General features: G+C 45.5%; 1 protein-coding gene across 3 annotated transcripts in view; it reads right to left on the reverse strand.

Moving 5' to 3' along the window:
- Window positions 1-22,822, reverse strand: part of plppr2a (phospholipid phosphatase related 2a) — a 50,780-nt gene that overhangs the window by 20,245 nt on the left and 7,713 nt on the right. For 2 of the 3 annotated variants that reach the window (XM_086170631.1, XM_086170632.1), the window contains one exon: window positions 18,248-18,367. In XM_086170631.1, coding sequence (XP_086026757.1) covers window positions 18,248-18,313 — 66 coding nt within the window. In that variant the 5' untranslated portion in view covers window positions 18,314-18,367. Of the gene's footprint in view, window positions 1-18,247; window positions 18,396-22,822 lie in introns of those variants that run through there. The other variant, XM_086170633.1, reaches the window with a different exon arrangement.

The raw sequence follows: 22,822 nt of genomic DNA on the forward strand, positions 1-22,822 counted from the left end.
TTTGCCTGCACCTGAGTGGTGCCTCAAATTGAGAGCAACTCCGGAGTGGAAAAGAATCCAACCCCTCACAAGGATACTGGTAACTCTCTAGTTGTGTGTCAAGAGAGCTGGAACCACCACATCAGCTCAGGCTTGTTCCCCACCAGACATACGTGACGTTCCGCCAAGGTCCTTGGCTATGTATTCCACCCATCTCATACTCCAAACCTCCTAAACGGTGGTGAGCCCATGGGAATGGGGACAGAAGTTGTCCTTTCGGGCTTTGCAGGGTCACCAAGTGCTTGCCAGTGAGCCCCACTTACAGGGCATGGCTCCAGAGGGAGGCCTGGTGACCTGCATCCAGAGGTGGGAAATCAAGGTCCACTGTTGTTTTTCTTCATAAGGGGGCAAACCTTGTATGCCCTAGATGAGTCTGCCAGCGCCATAAAGCTCTCAACAACTGAGATGCAAACTCTTCCACCATGAGGAGGCCTCTCAGGGTTTGTTTTGTTGATGGAAAAGTAATGTGATGCATTCATTTGGGGCCCAAAGCACACTGGAAGCTGCTGAGGTACAGTCCAGCGCCACGGTGACATAACCACCAAATTAAGCAAACTGGTTGGTCGGGTTGGTGACTCTCAGACAGTTGCGTTTTTATGATCTATGACCACATTGGCCACTGAAGTTGGCTTCAGTCTCTGTCCAGCTCTCTGAACGCAGGACAAGATCATTCATCAAGTCTATATTTGAATAACACGGACTTTCCCATTGCACCGGTCAGTGCGCTGCTGGACCAGAGCCGAGGTGATTTGGACCACGTGAAAATTCAACAGAGAGCTTGTCTTGCTAAAGCTATGCACCTATATTTAATTATATTGAGTCAACAGAAACATTGTTAGAAATCCTAAAACTCATTGCAGGAAATACCACCCGGTGCCATTTGAAGGCACGGGAGATAATTCACGCAAAATCGGTATGGCGACGCCTCACTTTGAGGCCGGGGGAAATGCGAAAAAGTTCCCCCAATGCTCTGGCATGTTCAGATTTCTGCTGCGGCTTTGGTTCCGCCGTTCTCAGTGACTCATCTTCTGAAATTCAGCTTCTTCCTCAACGTCCCGTTTTAGATCCAAGCTAAATTGGGATCACGTTTTCGATGCCTAAGCCTTCCTTCGTATCAAATAAAATACACTCCAGTGCCCAGGTTTTTCTGAGCTGGCGCCGCGCCACCTCTCGTTTCACGCTAAAATTAAACCGGCCTAGCTGTAGCATCTTTGAAAGAACCATCTGGAAGGGGGAACTCGTCTGGTCCGTCATGACCGAAGACACCAAAGACATCAACAAAATCCATTTACTTACAGCTGGGGAATAGTTTGGCATACGATTTTTTTTTTTTTCTCTATTAGAATATTGTACCCTTTAAGCTACATTTCCTTGACAAGTTGCAGTTATATATAAGATAATGGCCTGAGTCTTAGATCTAGCAGTCCCTATGTCCTCTATTGTAAGTCGCTTTGGATAAAAGCGTCCGCCAAATGCAATGTAATGTAATGTAATCTAATGTAATCTAGTTTGCATGGCATGAGTAAAACACCTTCTGCTGTGTTCCTAGCCTTGTTTCTCTTGTTCCGTTCTTCCCTGTATTCTCCTCCCCCTGCAAGTCGGATGGTTTGCGCAGGTTTGCTGTTTCCTTTCTCTCGTTACCTGTCCAGATGGACTTGAACTTCCTGCTTCCTCGTGAATGGGGCGAGATCATGGTCATTACGTCCTCCTGTGCTTTGTAACCCGAGTCCCTATGCTGGAAGATGTCGATAACTCTGCGCCATGTTGCTGATGTCCTTACGGTCCCTGATCCACCAGGCCAAATTGCTAGAGGCCCCTGGAAGTCCCTGACCCCCCTGTTCCATGTGCTCCCCCTATAGGATGATCCTGGATGATCCGGATCCCTTTTGCCATGTTGCCAATATCCTTCCTCTTTCTGACCTCCTGTGCCTTGTACTCCCCATCCTGAAAGATCCTGAAGGGTCCTGGAATATCCCTTCTTCCTTCCTTCCTGTTCTTGCCTCCCCTTGCACAACTCGTCCCCCCCCTTAATCCAGCTGATCTGCATTGCGTGTCCTACAATACAAATTTTCCTGTTTTCTTGTCAGTTGCCCACTCGCAGATGCACCTCTAAAGTATATCTTCTTTTCCTTTCGTCCGCTCCGTTCAAGGGTCGCCACAGTCAACAATCTGCCTCCAACTAACCCTCTCTTCTGCAACCTTCTCTTCCTGTCCTCTTTCACGCCATCCACGAATCTTCCTCTAAGGCCTCCTTCCCGACAGTTCGCATCCTTCTATCGAGATCTTCACCATCCCTCCTCTGTCCATGTCCAAACTGATTTTATCCCCAGAACATTTAACATGTGTTGTCCCTTTGATGGACTCACTCCTTCTGGATCCTACCCGTTGTTTGCCCTACGAAGGAGAACCTCAACCCACTCCGATCCCCGTACGTGTATGTGTGTGTGTGTGTGTGTGTGTGTGTGTGTGTGTGTGTGTGTGTGTGTGTGTGTGTGAGTTTCCAAAGCCACAAACTATAAACTTAACATGACAAAGAAAGATCTCCATAAATTATACGGACTAATGGAAAAGCAGTTTCTCGCTCAGCAGGAACTCATTTTTTTTTCTCATAAACCTGCTGGGTGTACCACTTAGATAGCAAAGCGCATTAATCTGGAGGCTAATGGAAAACATCCGCGCCGAGCTCCCTGCCCAGGTTACCCTAATTAATTCAAAACACGTTTGAGGCCGTGCTCCGTAGATCAGCTAAGAGAATTCCGCCCAAGCGTTATTCAGGTTTCAGTTTCCATGTTGATATTTTTCCTGTGTTCTACCAAATACGGGGGTTTAGGAGCGAAGGTGAGTCAACATCTCGGGCGGCGTGTCGTCTTTCTCTGAAAGGGCAAATCACCTTCGGGGTCGCTATCGCGTCTGCAACGTCGCTAGAGGAGCAGTTTTTGACCTTTCCTCGGCTGACTCCCTACTTTTACCCGATAACGGCGTGTATGGCATCATAAATGTCATCGCATCTATCAGCTTTTTTTCATATTAGCCGCTGCCTTAACAGCGAGGCTCGAGTACCCTCTGGTACCCTTTGTGCTTCCTCCTCGTGATTTCATCCGTCCGAGCGCTGCACTCAGAGACTACGCCCCGGCGGAGTGATGCCAGGAGGCGGCGGGCTGACATCGACAAGTCTGAAATGAAGACATTCTGGGAACGAGTCCACGGTACACCGACTGCCGACGGCGTGTAAGTGACCCGCCGCAGTGACCTCGCTGAAGCTCTTAAAATAAGACCGCCATCCCGCCGTCTCTTAACCTGGATTTAAAAACAAACATGTCTCTCAAAATGTCTCGGCAGAGTCGAACCTCCAGGCAGGCTTTCGATTATAAAACCCCGTGTTTCGTTGCGATCGGGCCGACGACATGTCCGATCCGCCGGGTTCAACTATCCGTCGCTCTATCTGCGAGGGAATCACATTTGTTTTCGTGTTGTCGCTATGGCGGCAGCACGGTGGTTTTGCGCTTCTGCCTCACGGCGAGAAGGTCACTGGTTTGATTCTGACAAGATCTGTACTCAGTTTGCACGTGCTCTCTGCTGGGGTTTCCATCCACGGTCCAAAAACACGCAGGAGGTCCATCGGAGACCTTAAATTGCCTTTACGTTTGAAGGAGAATGTGGGTGAATGGTTGGATGTCTCTAGATGTGGCGTTTCCTTCTTCCCGCCGGAGCCACACTGCCCCCTCCCTGCACGGCGCCGTGAATCGATGACCTGCCGATAGCGCAGGACGAGACAGCGGCGCCCGAAAAAGCTGTTTATATAATTATATCCACTGAAAAGAGAGTATCTCATCCGGGTTAGTTTCCGTCTGAGACATTTTCTCCCTCTCGTTCGAAAGAGCGGTTTTTGTGGGGATTTCGAGCAGATGGACGGAGGGACAAGGGGGTCCGACATTCAGAGACGTGCCGTCCGTTTGAGGGAGGCTTTCGGCGTAGGTTGCGCTGCACGCGGCTGGTGTGACGGCGAGCGAATAAACCTGTGAGGGCGGGACAGGGTGGAGGTGCGGCGCTACAAATGCTAGCTCGGTTTTTCCATTTTTTTTCCCCTTTGTCTTCGATTCCACCGGGGAAGAAGTCAATCGCCTTCTTTTCCCCGATCAAGAAATGCAGCCACCCTCCCCGCGCGCTCAGGTTATTGATCGGTTTCATCCGAAATTTGCATTTATATTTGAATTCCAGTTACTTCCTGCTGAAATGATAATGAACCATCAATAAGGACCAAACTCATTGTATAATGTGCAGCCTGAAATATGCTATTTGAAGAACTATTTTAAGAAAACTACAAAAATGACCAGCGACAATAGCAATCGGTGAAAGCATCACAAGCACCATCCTTTCTCCGAGTGTCCTGGATGCCATATTCTTGAATTCGCTGGATAAACCCAAGCGCTTCTGTTGTATGTTGTATTCCAACATGGAAGTTTGCACGTTCTCCCTGCAGCTGGGTTTCCTCCAGGTTCTCCGGTTTCCTCCCAAAGGTGGTTCATTAGCAACTAAAGAGAGAGCGAATGGTTGTACGTCTATTTATGGCCCGGTTCACGGTGAACCCCATCTTTCACCCGGTGACAGCTGGGATGGGCTCCAGCGCCCCGACAACCCTCAGGGCAGGACGGACAGTTTAGATTGCAGGTGTCAAACTCTGTGATTATATTTGGGCCGCGAAGCTGTACCAAATGACTAGTATCATCGCCTACAGCGCATGTACAGCTAAATACTACAAATCCCAGAATGCTCTGCTGGTGTTTCGGCCCGAAAATCCCACAAAGGACCCATAAACGCCCTCTCCTCTGTTGACCATAATCGACGCGACCTTATGCTAATACTGGGACCAAAAAATGCAAAAAAGAAATTCAAATCGGAGTAGATCAGCTTGTAGCAAACTGAGCTTTAATTAACCTTTACTTTATGCGCTTTTTCTTGCCACTCCGAGACATGTCCTTGAATAGTTTCACGTTCATTGAAGGGTATTATTATTAGTTAATTGGTTTATGATTGTCATTTTATTTTTACATTTATTATTAGCCTGTGGAAATAGTTTCCTGTTATAATTTAATTCAGAAGGCTGCAAATAAAAAGAGACAAATGATTGTTATTTAATTTTTATTTAAGAAATGAATGCCATTGATGTATTTTTTAATTCGATTTTCAATTTTGCATGTGTGCAATAAGTTTTATATTGTATAGTATTAAGCTTCCCTTGTTCCATATTCAGTTTTGAAGCAAAACTTGTTTGGGTCCACATGAAAAGGTTCATTGTTATGTCTGGAAGAAGATTTTTATTTCAATAAATATCAAAGTTGTACCAGTTTTGATTTTGGCCCTCTGTGTATTTGAGTTTTACACCCCTGCTATCGATAATGTATGAATGAGTGAGCTGGTAGACACGTTACATGGCAGCGTACACGTGTACTGCTGTGTTGGTGTGTGTGTGCATTTGTGTGTGTGTCTGAACGAAAGACTCGTGTGAGCTGCAAGTGTTTCTAAAGTGGAAAAGTGCTATGAGTGCATACAAATAACCAAAACATGGAAAGCCAGGGTAAGAAGTGTCATCCCTAGCGAAGGCGGTAATGGAGCAAATGTCAAAACCGCACATTTTCCGGCATTTCTGCTGAGTGACCCGCCGTGAGGCGACAAAGTGCAAAGCACTCGAACAGGATGCATAATTGAGGAGCTGGAAAACGACGGCGGCACATTTTTTATTGTGGTAGTGCGTCGGTGTCCCACCGACACCAACAGATTACCGGTGCATCCGCCAACACACCAAAATACCAGATCTGTGACGGCCATCAGAGACCAACCCAGACGCGGGGTTAACTTCTGTGAGCTGCCACTGTAGAGGCGGCCAGTGCTTATCACGGCGTCTCAGCTGGATGTGGAGGACAGATCTCTGATCCGTCATACTGGGCGTAAGGTGAGGGGGTCCCTGTGGACACAACGGTCGGGGAGATGGGAAGAAAGAAATACCGTAAAGCAGTGGCGGGCCTTGCATTTCACACCCAGGCCTTCGGTAGAGCTCCATTCATAACTGTTATATGGCTATAAAAATGCCAGGCTTTTTAAGAATTTACTATTTTTCTTCACCTTTTCGTTGTGGAGCTGTGTTTCCCTTCACACTAAGTCGCAGTTCCACTCTGGTTTCCCCCTCAGGAAAGTTTTGCACAAACTATTATCGCTCTCTGACGAATCCAATCAAAGGGCGTGTAACACACTGACATTAGCGTAGCCTTCGAGAAGGCCTTGGAGTCACACCTCAAAATCTGAATGGTTGAAGCAACAGTTTCATCGACATTTATTTTTCGTCAGAGCACCTGTGAATCGGATTCTGCAGGCCTCCGGGCGGGTTTCTTTGACTTTGACCCTGCCTGGCAACAAATAACAGCTGAAATTTGATTGGTTAAATGCTCTTTTTTCAATTAAATACATGTCTGGAAGCAGCACAGTCAGGGAAAAAGCTACGAAAGGAAGCGGACAGACCATTTGGAATTATTTAATCAGATTCAAGATTCAAAATAAAATTAAGATTCAATTGTAATTAAAATTAGAGTGTGATTCAAATTTTTTTAAGCCAGCAGGGAGGGCCTTGCAGGCCCTGACGGCCCACCACTGCCATGAGGGCCATTCATTTCCCCGTATGACAAGTGTCAGTTTGGACCTTTGTCACCAATTCTGTTAATAACCTTTATGCACAGATCTTTTGTGCAGATCCGGTTTGGTGCCTCTAGGATTGGCTCTTTGCTTTTTTGCAGAAGAGGAGGTCAGACTTGACACAGCGTCAGAGCCGATGGTTGTATGTCTATACGCGATCAACGGAACCGGCCTCTCGCCCAATGAAGGTTGGGAAAGGCTCCCCCGCGACCCTGGATGAAAGGATAGGTAGCATAAAATATAAATGAGAAAGAGCGTAAGGAGTATTTTGTTGCATGATCAAAGTTCTAAAAGTTTATTTAAGGGAGAAAGATGTGGAGGGGTGAGAAGAGTGAGAAGGCTGCAGAGCCAGTGAAGCCGGAGGAGAAGGAGAAGACACTGGGCATCTCCTCATCCGTCATCCTTGATTTTTCAAAATATACATGATTATTATCTAGACATTTAGATTTATGGTTGCTTCAGCCCATCAATTCTTTAACTTGAACACATCCGGAAGACATTTTAAAGAACGTGGACTCGTCCTCTGCTTCTAGAGCCGTGTGGTGGACCCTGGTTACAGGGTAAGACAGGGGGCCTGCCGAGGATGGTATCTGAATTCAGGTGTTCAGGCAGAGCAACTCACAGATCAAGAAACTCTGAAATACCGCCCGGCTTTTTGGAGGAGGTCGGCAGCGATGATGCCTCCTCCGCCCTGGCTGGGAATGAGGCGAGGCACCTCAGAACTCACAGGAGTCCGATCTTTTCTGATCTCCCAGGGGGTCGAAGGGTAATGGTGGTGTTCTGAAAGCTCACGACTGATTCTCCGGATCTTCAGGATATTCCTCAGGTCATGTGAATGTTGACCACGCGGTCGGACCTCCGGCTCCTCCACCCAAAGTCCAAGCCAATCGGACTCTGTACCTTCATGTAAACCAAAACCAGTTTCTCTCCTTGAGTTTGAAGCCCCGATGGTTCTCACTGCCTTGTAACCTCTAAGTAATTCTGTACCTTCACGGGAATCTTGCAGATGGAGTGGTACCACCGGGAGGCATGGGGTCAAGGGACATCGTTGCCTGGTATGCTCAAGTTCGAATAACAAAAGGCACGCAGAAGAAGAGCACAACATGGTGTTAGTATAACCAGGGGGAAAAACTTCTCCGTCAACATGTACCGTATCATCACGACCATAAGGCGCACCATGCTAAAAGCCGCAGTCTCAGTTATGTGTGCCATTGCTGTATTTAACACACACATAAGGCGCACCTGATTATAGGGCGCGGGTTTTATATACAATCCACACCCACACTTCCCCGTTTAACGTTCTCATGGTGTCCTCTACTACGTCCGCCTTACATCAACAATAACACATACAAGCATACAAGTCTGCGTATTTAAAAATAGAGTGGGAGCAAAACTGAGTTTGGTATTCACATTTTTTACCGGTAATCGTTATCAATCAAACCCATCGAAGTCCTCATCGAACAGCTGCGCTAAATTTCCATCAAGCATGCCAGGTTTACTTTCTTCACTGTCAGAGTCGCTTTCCGTGCCGTTGGGCTCCTCGGAAATGATGCCGTCTTTTTTGAAAGCTCGAACAAAAATGCCAGCAGACACGTCAGCCCGAGCATCTACAATCCATTTGCAAATTGTGTCGTAACTCGCCCGGCGCTGCCTTCCACTCTTAGTGAAACTGTGGTCTCCGAGAAGACTTTTCGTACCCCGTTGTGCGTATCGCTACCGTGCTGGTCCCCTTCTTCTCCACAGTGTGACTCACCGGGATGTCGAAAGGGAGCGGCACCTCGTCCACGTTAGTGATGTGGCCGGGCTGGATGTGTTTGTCGGCGATGTTTTCAGGGTTGTTAAAACAACGGTGTTCATACCCGTTCTTTTATATACAATCAACACCCACACTTCCCCCTTTAGAGTTCTCATGGTGGTCTCTACTACATCCACCTTAAAACAACACACACAGGGCGCACTGCACTATAGGGCGTGCCGCACATTTTGAGGAAACTATAAGACTTTTATGTGCGCCTTATAGTTGTGAAAATACGGTATTTAATGGCAAAAACAAATCGCGGAACCCGGAAGTGAACTCTGAACTCTGATCTGCCTGCTAGTAGAGGTATTGCTTAACAACCACAGTGACCTAAAGCACACGGTGATATTTGATACGGACGTACCTCTTTATGTATGGAACGCGAGATAGACTTTTGTGCTTGCGCCCAGTTGTACACTACTTGCACAAACCGTACCTTCCACTTCCGCTTTTTCCAGTAATCTCCCATTTCCGTCTCCGGTTGGAGACTTTTGCATTCCGAGTCTTCCCTCCCGCTGTCTGTCTCACAGGGACGTCGATGTTATTTGTCATCTCGCCGGCAAAAAATCGATTGGAAGGAAAGGAGAAGAGGAACCAAACGGGGGGGTGAGGATGCCTCCTCCGGCTCCGCATGTCGCTCGGGTGTTAATAAGTCTTGTGTTGCAGGAGGTTGTGTGCGCTCAAAATGATTGTTTTTGTTTTTTTTAAAGTCATTCTAAACAAGTGAGAAAAATAAGCATGAGTCGATGTTTATGCCACGCACCCTGTCGAGACGTCTGTGAATGGAAAAGAGCTGCCGCTGTTGGATTTACGTTTCTTCCGTTACAACAGTGCCCTCTAGTGGTTTTACTGCATCTGCATTTTTTTTTTTCCTTCCAACCAGAATATTAATCCTAAATAAGTCCTCATCGAGTGAATCGGGAACCGGAAAAAAAAAAACAGAAGCAGACACCGTATCCCTCCCCTGATCGATCGTCCGCCGAGATGAAGAGGCTCTAAATCAAACATAATCCAGTCTTCCTCTCCGTGAGACGGCGGTGCGTCACGGTCCGAAGTGGTGAAGCGGCGTTCCTCGCAGAACAGCGGGGAGGTTGAAACCGTCCGCCGTTTTGGATCAGACTGGATGTGTTTCAGCTGGAGAGGACAGAGGGAGCTCGATGCTTTTTGATTTGACGTGAACTTGGTTAATGCTCGGCATCGATCATTGCAAGACTTGATAATTGTAAATCAATTCAGGCTTGGATGACGGCCTCCTCACTGGGGTCAATATCAAACCTAATTGGTTGCAACGTTATGGAACTAAACATACAAGTTAAGATACCCAGTTTAGCTTGTGGGTTAATATGTTACCTTCATAGATAGATAGATAGATAGATAGATAGATAGATAGATAGATAGATAGATAGATAGATAGATAGATAGATAGATAGATGATAGATAGATGGATGGATGGAGCAAGATAGATAGATAGATAAATAGATAGCTAGCTAGATAGATAGCTAGCTAGATAGATAGATAGATAGATAGATAGATAGATAGATAGATAGATAGATAGATAGATAGATAGATAGAAGGAGGATGGATGGATGGATGGATGGATGGATGGATGGATGGATGGATGGATGGAGCAAGATAGATAGATAGATAGATAGATAGATAGATAGATAGATAGATAGATAGATAGATAGATAGATAGATAGATAGATAGATCGTGGAGGTGATGATGGGATGGCGGCCTGCTGGAGTGAATTTTCCCCCTAGGATGAGATTCAAAAGACGGGCGCGACAGAACGGAACGAGGGCCACGAAGCAAAATGGAGGAGACGTGCGGAGTAAGATGGCTCAGCGGGCGCCGCTCGCTGAAAAGGTTGTGACACGCGATTAGGGCAGCGAGGATGAAAGGAGTCAGAAGAAAGGGTGCGGGGACGGAGAATGAGTCTGGCTGATTGGTTTCCATGGAAACTGCTGATGAGGGAAGGGGCTAAATAAACGAGCAGCTCCTCGTGGCTCGGTTTGGATCGCGTCGTTCGAATCGCTCTCTTGCAAACACACGTCGCGTACCTCGACCGTCCAATCGGAATACAGAAAACCTGGCGGATGATATGATGTGAGGTATTGACAGAAATTCTCCTCTTAAGCATTTACTCTGATACATCCCTTCGCTATCAGTGGCATATCATAACATCCATCTGTCATTCGGTTCCGGCGGCGTTAGCGATGGATTGCCGCAGTGCACGCTAGCTCTTGCACAGGGGTGTCAAACTCAAATACACAGCGGGCCAAAATTCAAAACTGGGACAAAGTCGCGGGCCAACATTGATATTTATTGAAAAAATCTTCCTCCAGATATAATAACAAACCTTTTCATATGGACCCAAACAAGTTTTGCTTAAAAACGAAATATGCAACAAGCATAGGCTAATACTGCACAATATATTACTTAGCAGAGATGCAAAATCCTGTTTTCTGCATAAGTAGCAGGGCACCGGTATTAGCATAAGGTCGCTATGACTACTGTTGACAGAGAAGAGGGCGTTTATAGGTCCTGTTTGGATTAACGTACCAAAACAATAACAGAAAATTCTGAGAATTGTATAATTAGCGATAAATGCACTGTAGACTATACCGGCGGGCCAGCTCTAATAGTCATTTGGTATGGCTTTGCGGGCCAAATATAATTACAGTGCGGACCAAATTTGGCCCGCGGGCCACAATTTGACACCTATGGTCTAGCAACTTCTGCTTTTGTACTTTTGTCCTCATTCCCTCGAAGCGGACGCCCATTCGTGTTTCTCCATCGGACATAGAATTTAAGTCCAATCGCTCTTCTGTGTGAGAACATAATCACCCGAGTTTTGACTTGCGGTTGACATTTTTGGTAAAGTGAAGTGGTGAATACTCGCACCAGTATCTTGGATTTTTGCAAGGGTACGTTCTGTTATTTTTTGCGGCGATTCTCCTGTCTTGTAGTTTTGACCTCGGTGAATTCACCATTACCTGATGACGTACAACACAGCACCAGGTTATGCTTAAATGCCTTCAGTAGAATTTAAATTCTTTTCCTCGCCTGTAAAGCCCTAGGTGGCCAGGCGCCATCACATTTCAAAGAACTCTCAGAACCCTTTCCGTGAGTCAGATCTCTATGCTCCCAGGACGCCGGGCTAGCTGTGGTCCCCGGGAATCTCTAAAAGTAGAATAGGAGATGAGCTTCTCTTCTTTGGATCCGTCTTCTAATCTCCATCCGGGAGGCAGACACCCCGTCTTTGTTTCAGATTGCGTTCAAAATCTTGCTTTTTGACAAAGCTTACAGTTAGCAAACTTAGTATCCCTTAGCTATCCCTTAGTAGCACTGCCGTGGGCTAACTCTGCTAAGGAATAGCCCAAGCCATTCTTACTCCATTCATGAATGTTGTTATTATGATTATTATGATTATTATGATTATTATGATTATTATGATTATTATGATTATTATGATTATTATGATTATTATGATTATTATGATTATTATGATTATTGTTATTGTTGTTATTATTATTATTGAAGGTGACCACAAAGGACCCCGGTTTGTTTCTGAAAAGGGAGACTTTTCTGAGTTTGCATGTTCTTTGCATGTGTCTGTGCGGGTTTCCTTCGGGTTCTGCATTTTCCTCCCACAGTCCAAAAACACTCAGCGGGTTAATCAGAAGAACATTCGGAAAAATGACTGAATGGTTGTCTGTCTGTATTTGTAACTGACGACCAGTCCAGAGAGCAAGATAGGCGAAAGAAAATGGATGGGCGTATCACTCTAGCTATTACCCTGCAACTGTCAGCACTATTGTGTACTAATAGTACCGTAATTTCAGCACAATAAGGCGCACCTAAATCCTTGAATCTTCTCCAAATCCAACAGTGCGCCTTATAATCTGGTGCGCCTTATATATGGATCAATATTGAGCCACAAGAGGTCTTGCAACTATGGGAAGCGGCCGCCGACTCCATTTTTGTCCCGTAGAAGAAGTAACGTGCGGTGCATGCTGGGATAAATCACAAAGCGATTCAATGCATTTTCATTTCCGTTTGTGTGTGTGTGTGTGTGTGTGCGCGCGTCACTGAAGTAGCAGCGGTAACAACGGTAAAGGGGAATTCCAGTCCCACACCTCTTGTGTGTGTGTGTGTGTGTGTGTGTGTGTGTGTGTGTATAAACACCCCAAAATGGCACCTTTCAAGAGACAAGCTAACGACTCAGAGTTTGAACTCAAGGCAATCAGTCACATAGTAGAACACGGGAATTGAGCAGCAGCGAGAGAATTCAACATTAACGAATCAATGGTATGGAAGTGGAGGAGCGACAAGATGACCTGTGTCGAGTAGAGAAGACTAAGCAGAGTTTCTGAGGAAACAAAGCAAGATGGCTACAGTTAGATGACAATCTTGAACAGTGGGTTGTTGAACAGAGAGCGGCAAGTAGAAGCGTCTCTACAGTCACTATTCGAAATGAAGGCAACAGCGCTAGCTAGCGACAGGAACGTCAATGAACTTAGAGGCGGCCCTTCTCGGTGCTTTCGTTTTATGAAACGCTTTGAATTGTGACAAATGGCGTTGGAGATACACCGTTTACAACAAAGCCAGCGCAAATACCGGTCAGAGCTACAGGTATGGATGATAGCGTATTGCGAATGCACTGACTTGTTTTGGGAGTGAACGGTGTTGTCAGAACGTTGGTTTGTATTCTTTTAATAAAGTTTGACCGACTTATCTGACTGTTTTGTTGACATTCCCTTTAGCGCAGCTCCATTTAGCGGATGCATAACGCAACCCCGGCCACTACTGTAGCTTCTATTCTATGCGCCTTATAATGTGGTGCGCCTTGTATATGATTTTTTTTTTTTAAATAGGCCATTCATTGAAGGTGCGCCTTGTAATCAGGTGCGCCTTATATTGCGGAAAATACGGTAATAGGTAATTTGTCCCCCTATCTCTGACACACTCTTGGTTGCTATGTCTCTGCCCATCTCTCTTTATCCTCCCTGTCGGTCGAGACAGAAGGCCGCCGACATTAAAATGGGATTTGTCCAAGATGTCTGTACCGGTAAAAGTCAAGAGTTTCCTCTCCGCCATTGCAAAGCGCTTGCTCAGGGGTGAATGTCGGGTTTCTGTCAACCATCTCAAAGAGTGTGGTCCAGACCGCCTCAACGTGGAAGGTGTCATTAGAACGCTGGGTTGTCATGTCACGCCTTAGAAATAACATCTGACTAGACCGCAAGTTTGCATCACCTCAAATCCATCCGTCCGTTAGCTGGGTCCTTGTCGTAATGTTGCACGATACCTTCCCGAGGCTCTTGTGATGTCTGCGTCTCTATTGAAGTAGAGATGCGGTATCTAGAAGTATCTGAATGACAGATTTGAGTCTGTTTGTTTTCAAAAACACTCCAGAAATCAAACCGAGATCCCAGCGGCTGAGGTGTTGACAGCTCGAACCTCCAAAGGTCCCCACGGTAAATAATGTCATCATGTTTAGAGACAGCGGAGTGGTTCGGCAGTTCGCGCTCACGATGCGAAGTGAAAACAAAAAAGGCCCCAGGGTCTGAATGATGTGTCTACAGACGGGAACGGAAGCACAAAGGACACCGTGACGTCACCGTCACTTGACTCTCAGTAACTTTACCCTCCCATACCTTTGGCCTCGATGTGACGCTTTCATTTCTTGCCAGCTTTTCTTCGCGTGCGAATAATCGGCCCACTGATAACAGCGAGTCCAATTAAATTCAAGTAACGCGTCGCGTTGGTGTGAAAACCTCCAAATACTCCACAGAAAGGAGAAGGTAAATAGTTTTCTCAGAATTCAAAGCATCCGCATTGAGGAAAGGACACTGATGAAGAGGTAGAAGCAGACCTAGGCCCATTTTATGGCCCATGGGCCACATCTGGCCCGTTTCTCTTTTTTTATCCAACCTGCCAAACTATTTTCTTTCTGTATTTTCAATCAATATTGAATTTAGAAACTCCTTATTTTTTCCTTTTGTTTAATATTGTACGGATGATTACATACAAAATAATGTCTGCACAGATATTTGATCATGAATGATTTTAAAGTTGAAATAAAATGACAAAATATTTAAATTGCAACTTTCATTTTGTTCAATGTGCTTGATATCTAGTTGGCCAAGGCATAGAAATTAAATAAGAAATGTAGCCTGACAGCCAAAATAATTGCCCACCCCCGGGTAGGAGCGATCTGGACAGACTTTAAATGGAGCTCCGGGTAAATCCATGATGGATGTAAGCAATGAAAAGGTACTGGCGACACGCTGTGACCTCCGGCGCAAAGCAACATGGATGTCAAGGGCGGGATACGTAGCCGATCGCCAGTCTGATCGACAATTTTAGGCAGCTTGCGAAGGTATTACACCACATCTTCCTCTCTGAACCACGTGTCAAACTCAAGCTGAACAGGAGAATGGTTTAAAAGTACAGAGGTTACGCTGTGCGCTTTATATTAGTACGCCATATGTTGGCCACAAACTACATCTCCCACAATGCGAGTCCAGTTCATGACTTGAGAAGTGATGGCATCCTAGGGATTGGGCATATTAATAATTGCACCCTAAAATGTCCAGCGAGAGAAACGCTGCCGCACAAGGGAGGCAATTTAACGAACAACGAGAAGGAATACGTTGAAGGAATACAAACCTACATCGGCATAAAGTACGCTAAAATTTAGCCTCCAAGGAAAACAACAAACCGCACCTCTGGCATCGTATTATTGCGTTATCCGTCAAGAAACCCTGTGTGGAAAGATCCCGGAATTGGATGGAATAGTCCACGGTCATCAAAACATCACCTGGCCCGAATCACCTGAATAACATTTTGAATTTCATTTGCAATGTGCTCAAATTCAGCATTTCTAGTCACAGCGTAGTCGCTACTTGAAATAACATTTGGCCCATTCAGAGTCCAAACTGAACCGCAACAACGGCTATTTCGAATATACCTCTTTTGCTCCAGAGTTGCATCCAAAGACGATTCCCGCCGCCTTTTCGTTTCTGACTTGCTGAGTGTACAGGTCCCTCCCAACCACCGCCATCGCCTCCATGCTCTGCTAAACACAGATGACGGACTAGACCCGAGGAGCGAGATAAGAGCGGGAAGCATACGGCCGAGTGGCCCGTGAGGAAGAGCCCTCCTAGTGTATTTACCACCGAGGGGTGAAACGCTGGTGTTTCCCAGGTTCACGTGGAGACAGCTGATTGGCTGTGGAATCCCCACCCCCCCCACCCCACCGCCCTTCCCCCCACCTCAGAGTTGAACAGACCCAAACGGCAGGGGGGATGAAAAAATACCCGCCTACGTGTTTGGGAGCGGAGCGCGGATTAAACGCAACCGCATTCCTGCCGGCTCATTATGCAGCTCGCTGTAGCCGAAGACACGACTTCAGAGAGGATCGTGCGCGCGTCTGAAAAGGATGTTGCTCTGAAAGCGCGTGGGATACCTGGAGATCCAACACACTTCTGGATCCTCTCTAATCTTAATCTGCTCGGGAACCACGGGAATCGACAGGAATATCATCCAAGCAATCCCAAGCGGTCAAGAGTGGGATGATGCTTCGCACTCGCATTGAAAAATCGCGCCAAAAGTCATTTTCGGTGCTGTCAAACAAACGCACGGGAAAATATGCACTCAGATTATTGTGAGATTGCTAACCTTCAACCCAACATCTTTTTTTTTTTTTTTCCGGTGTTCAAAATGTTTAATCAAATGCAGAAATGTCATTTTGGTTTCCAGTTTCGTTTTCCATTTCTGCATTTAATTAAACAATTTGAACTCCGGAAAAAAAAAGACGTCGGGTTGAAGGTTGACCTTTGGCACGATTTTTAAATACAAGCGCAAACGCAGCAACGCAGATTTGCAAAGCTTCAACTGTCAGTGGGGAACAGGGACGTTGCACTTCCTGACGGCCCCGTCCACCCGCATTCAGAAATGACGTCGTCTGATGGGAAAATGTCGCCCGATCGCCACTTTTGAACGGAAAAGTTCCAGGAACGCCGTTCTAGAACGCGTCCGGCTTGAATTTCGTCCTCCTACAGGGGAACTTTTTAGTTTTGCATTCTCACAGGGAGGGACACAAAGAAAAAATGGAGAGCAAAGTTGTGGGGGCAACTATGTTCTACATAGCGGAAACAATAACAATGGACTATCAGAGTATTTTTATCTTCTCCCTGCACGGCTTCGCCTTGTGAAACGCCCCGCTGTTGTTAGGATATTGCATCGTGATCGTGAAGCACTATGTTTACACGCATTCATTGTATTTACTGTTTATTTTGATTGTAGTCCTTGTGTGAAGTGAGGATACTCACGTCAAGAGAGGGACTTGCAAAATCCCCTACCTCAAATTGTAGAATCCTCTACCTCACACCAATATTTCAGTTCCTATTGCAAAGACTGTTAAAATGAAACTGCGAGACCTCATCACGTTGGTGTCACCAATTTGTCCGTTTTTGTGGCTCCTGGAATTTCCCGACTTTGAATAAACCATCCTTGCTTGATTAGTTCCTGGCCAAAGTCTGGTCCCGTGGCAGGAGCCACAAAAAGGGACACTGTCAGTTATTTCCGGACTTATTTTGGCAAAAAGGCCGATGTCTAACTTTGAGCCCTGGAAACCCCTGAGTGGCAAGGCAGGACAGAAGAGCTCGGACCTCTTAGTCGGTCCTTTTTTTGCCGGTCTGTCCATTTTGTCACAAAAATACAGCTGATCGGCAACCACGACAGTTTTTAAAAATGGCGCTCCGCAATCTGCAAGAAGTATCTTGTAAGTAACTTATAGGCTCTACCAAGCGAGTTCCTATTGGAGCGAAAAAGAGGCCGCCTCAGCGTGGGAGCGAGAAGGGCTCTCGGAGCCGAGGTCCGCCGTCCCTCTGCTGTCTGAATCCATGAAGAGACAATCTAGCTCCTGAAAATCGTCCGGGACAGGGGTGTTACGCTCATTTTCACCGAGAGCCACATTAGCATAACGGTTGCCCTCAAAAGGCCACACGTGACGGTAACAATATAAGTGTAACCAAATGTAATGTAAAATAAATGTAACTACTCCTTAATAAAATGATGAGGGCCTCGATTTTGACACGTGTGGTCTAGGAAATGCAAAAAGTTCCCAATGTACCAAAAGGTGCTCACATTTCCCCTTAGCTTTATAGTTCTTAACCTTCTCGGAGGTGCTGAACCCTACCGGTTTAAAATGCGCATTCACCGAAACCTTCTTTAATGGAAAAATAAATATGATTTTTTTCAAATTCAAGACATGGGTGCACAACATGAACCGTGCATCAACATCGTGCAAAACATGATTTTCACACAAAAACACAATAAGGAATGGGAAGGAATAAGGACGTGTTTCCTTAGTTTTGGACCAGAATTGCTCAACTTAGCACGAAGATTCCCATCACATACATGTACGTGTAAATCCATATTGTTCATATTCGTCCAACAACTTTTTTTATTTATTTTTTTGCTCAACATAATTAGCATGAAGGGATTAAAATATTAAAAAAGAAAACACACGACGTACCGCCGCGACAAGTAGGCTACCAAGCGCACCAAAATCCCTGCGGCACAGTTCGGCCAAGCGATGTAGCGCGATTATCCGCCGCCAGTGATGGTCAAGCGGGGCGTCATCACAAATTCTGAGTCGGGTGTGTGTGTCTGCGCATGTGTGTGTGTGTGTGTGCACGGCTCGTTCAGCCTCTTACCTCCACGAACAGAAAGCAGGGGACGATGGAGCTGCTGCTCTTCACACCTGGCCTCTCCGCCGCCATCTCGCCTCCTGTCGGACCGCGTGTCCCCTCCGAACAGCTGTCGCGCTCTTTACCCTGAAGCAAAAAAAAAAACAAAACAAAAAAAAAGGGTCTGGTTAGTCAGCCGGTCACATCCGAAGAGCAGGATTAATCCAATCAGGGCCGTCCCGCTTTGGATGAATGGCCGAGGTTTTCCCCTCGCGTCTTTTGTCGCCTCGGCGCCGCCGCTCCACTTTATACGGCACATTGTTTCCGTGAAAGGGTTTATTTATTTATATATGACTTTGGCTCCGAAAAGGGGAACTCGTTGCTTTTGCGCCGGAGGCTATGTGCATTCCGAATTTATCACGGCAGTCATCGGAATCGTTCTATTTTGGTCGGCGACGCCCGCAGGCGTCCGCGGAAGCAGGGGCAAAAAAAACAAACAAACAAAACAAACGGGAAAGTCACATCGCAAGCAGCGGCGGAGTCTCCATCCTCACTCCAGGCGCTGCTCTCGAACAAAAACGACAATATTTAATCGCTTAAATCACTATTTGGACAGTTATTTGTACAATGTTTTGTTTTTGTTTATAATTCACAAAACTGTTTCCTCCTCCAGTCGCGGCAGCTGAACGGTTCACCGGCCAAGCGGTCACTGCTCAGCCTGGACGAGGAACTCCAGCGACAACTACGACCCTCCTTGCAACCTCACATTATTCATTTATTTATTCACTCATTCATAATATAACCATTTATCCTGCGGTCTCGGTCGTCACCGGACACGCAAAAAAAAGACACTTTCACTCCCTCTGCGACATTTACAGACGTACAACAATTCACTCCACCATTTATATGACACACAGACATACAGCCAGTCACTCTCTCATTCACACGTGACTTAAAATGGCATATAATGTTATTTTATTTGCCTTTCTGCTATGTAGAAACAAAATATGTGTTGGGTCTGTTTGTTTTTTTTTTAAATCAATGAACAACTGCGGAGAAAACGAAATGATATTTCTGCATTTAATTAAACATATTGAACTCTGGAAAAAAAAGACATTGGGTTGAAGGTTAATTTAAAGCAAAATACTGTTTGAGTTGTTCTTGTATTTATGAAAAAAAAAAAAAAGCCAAACTTAAATTATCCACCGGCTGGGAACCAAAAATGGTGTCCTCTCTCTGTGTGCAGTCATCTATTAACCGCTTATTAAAAATATAAAATGTTATATTTTATATGTTATTTTTTTGTATTCAATTATATTTTATTTTAAAATATCAAACTATTTTAACACATTTTACTTAGATGCCATAATCTTCAAATTTAAAATTGAATTTTAAAAATGAGCAAACTTAAATAAATTACATTTTAATTAAATACTCGTTTATTATTTTCAAGATCCGGAGAGGGCGTGCGGCTCTAGGTGCTGACGCCTGGACGAAGATTTATTCACTCTCTCATTCATATCACATAGAAACATACAACCAGTCACTTTCACTCCCACGTCATATAGAACTATTCACCGAATCAATCACATTTCCAATAGAAACGTACAAGCGTTCACTCACTCATTGGCACGTCATATCTCTCTTTCACACGTCATGCACGGTGGAGACAAACAACCATTCACCCTCTCATTCACATCTGGATAATTTAAATCTCCAATGAAGCCACAGCAGTGATCCCTCGCTAGAAAGCGGTTTACTTTTCACGGTTTCGCTACTTCACGGATTGGCATCGTGCGTTGTGTTCTGCATTCTGATTGGCTAAAAAGTCACTCTGCTTCTTCTCTACCTGTGCGTCAATAACGTTTCAGTTTAATGCTACGTACACGTACGTAAAACAGCTTGCCAAATTTACATCATGTACGTGTAAATTCTTTTGCAATTTCGAGTTTCTCTAAAACCCAAAATGATGACAAAACGCTCTGGGCCGACAAAAGCACCCGCGGCAGGGCCCAAAAGGCAGCGGAAGATGCTATCTATTGCAGATAAAGTTAAACCTCTGGACATGCTAAGGGAAGGTAAAAGCTATGCGGCTGTAGGTCGGCATTGCGGAATTTATGAACCTTCCGTTCGTTCCATAAAGAAGGAAGAAAAAAACATAAGGACGACAGCGGCAATAAGTTTTAATAAGGATGCAAAAAGGGTTGCAACTGTCCGCAACGAGACCATGGTAAGGATGGGGTCTGCATTAGCTCTGCGGGTTAATGACTGCATTAACTGTATAATAATCGTAAAAAAAAATCAAGGTTTCTACTTGACGGATTTTGCCTATCACGGGTTCTTTTTGGAACGTAACCCCCGGGAAAGACGAGGGTATACTGTATTATTTAAACTCTAGGAGAAAACGTTTTTGTGAAAAGGTGTGTTTGGTCACATGGGTTGGACCACATGCAACCGTTCACACTCTCGTTCACCCGCCATGCAGAGAACGTCAACTCCATTCACACATGAGGGCAAATTTAAGGTCTCCAGTGAAATGACTGCATATTTTTGGACCATGGGAGGAAACTGGAGGACGCAGGGAGACCCTGCAAACCCCAAACAGAAAGGGGCCCCCCTGTCAGAACTGAACCGGGGACCCTGGACCAGTGCCGACCCCTGTACCGTTGTACCATCCCAGACACGTTGCAGTAGAAAAAAAAAAATCATTATTTCTCAATAGACCTCCAGACAAGTGAATAAATTCACCATCCAGCTGTTGAATAAAGCCATCATTGTGACAGAGTCACGAGGTTGCAGCAGCCAATCCTGGCCGATCCCCGTGGCGTGCGCACTCAGGTATGAGACCGTGGATTGAAATGAAAGTTTCACCTATGGTGCCCCGTTTGGAGGGAAAATATGACAGCGTGGACGTGATGAGAAGAACTTTTCTATTCTCCGAAGCTGTGATGCGACGCCAACATCATGTGACCATTCACAGATGGCTGCCGGTCCTTGGCTCATTAGTCCAACTATAAAAGAAATGGAAATAAAATAAATATCTGACCCATTTATTTGTGGTTGAGAATGCTTTAGGGTATTCTGTTTGCTATTGGCAACCTTGAGACCGTATGGCGCCAACTCCCAACATGTATGTCTGATGCGAGTTTGGACCACACTGTTGAAGATGTTTGAAACCCGACATTCCCACATGAGAACGCCAAAAGACTCGGGAGAAGATATGAGGTGACTATCATGGACTGAAGATGGGACATCAATGCACACAAGGTAGGAACAGATGGAGGAATAAGAAAAGTGTATCATGGGATATCCATCAGCAGAGCGAGCCAATGGCAGCATACTGTATTTGCGAACCATAAGGCGCACCTCATTATAAGGCGCAATATCAATGAACAGGTCGATTTTCATACATGAGGCGTATACGTATACGTTTTAAGGCACATGATAAAACATACGGTATATAAAGCAAAACAAATTTTAGTCGAATTTATTCACTTGGTACTTGGCACAGTTCATCTGCTTGCTTCCACCACTTCCATACCATTGATTGCCATTTTTGGGGGTCCTCATGTTGTGTCGAGTATTGCACAAAGTGACAGAGGTAAGCATACTCTTCTCTGATTGGTTTATCATTGCCAGCGACGGCGGACGCCTGATGTTAGCTTGAGGTTGTATTCCAACGTTGTACTCCAGCACTACATTATTAGTTATCTCACGTTGTCTGACGTTGCGATCCATATTCAACCGAGGACTTACTTTTAAACAACGTCCACGTGTCAGGTGGGAACAGTCCCACCGTCGATCAAGTGAAGTGGCTTCGTCGCTTACCAAAGACGAACCTTTTGAGCGCAGCGTGCCACATAAAATTGGCTCAAGGTCAGTCAGCACAAAAAGAATTCATACATAGGGTGCATGGACAATTTTGGAGAAAATGTAAGGATTTTACATCCGTATAGTGTGAAAAATATGGTACATAGGGGCACGTCTTGCGCTCATTTTCACAAAAAAGAATATTCTAAGCCTATTCTTGAACAAAGAGAGGGTGTCTGCCCCCCCTCCCCCGGATAGAGATTGGAAGATGGTTCAACAGAAGAGGAGCAACTCCCGTTCTTCTTTTAGGGACTCCGGGGAGCGCCAGGGACTCAAGGGACCTCCAATGACCACAGGGTTGGTTTAACCACAAGTAGGTCTACCCAACCCTGAGGAGATATTACACAACAGTTTAGAAAGTCCCTCAGCTCCCCTGCAAAGCCTACTTCGTCACTCACAATATGCTGTTTATACGATGTAAGGAGTCAATTCCTGATTGTATGCACAGGCATGCACTAAGGTCCATTAGCCAACACGAGCCAAGTTCTGGTTCAGAGATTGACAACAATACACAGCGGGCCAAAATTCAAAACTGGGACAAAGTTGCGGGCAAACAGTGATGTTCATTGAAAAAAATCTTCCTCCAGATTGAACAATGAACCGAAACAAGTTGTGCTTAAAAATGAAATACGGAACAAGCATAGCTTAATACTATACCATATGTCACGTAATATTGCACACATGCAAAATCCTGTTTTCTGCCTAAGTAGCAGGGTGCCAGTATTAGCATAA

Source organism: Fistularia commersonii, chromosome 23 (genome assembly GCF_037954325.1).
Source record: "Fistularia commersonii isolate RoL2024-O1a breed Wild chromosome 23, RoL_Fcom_v1.0, whole genome shotgun sequence".
Lineage (NCBI taxonomy): Eukaryota > Metazoa > Chordata > Actinopteri > Syngnathiformes > Fistulariidae > Fistularia > Fistularia commersonii.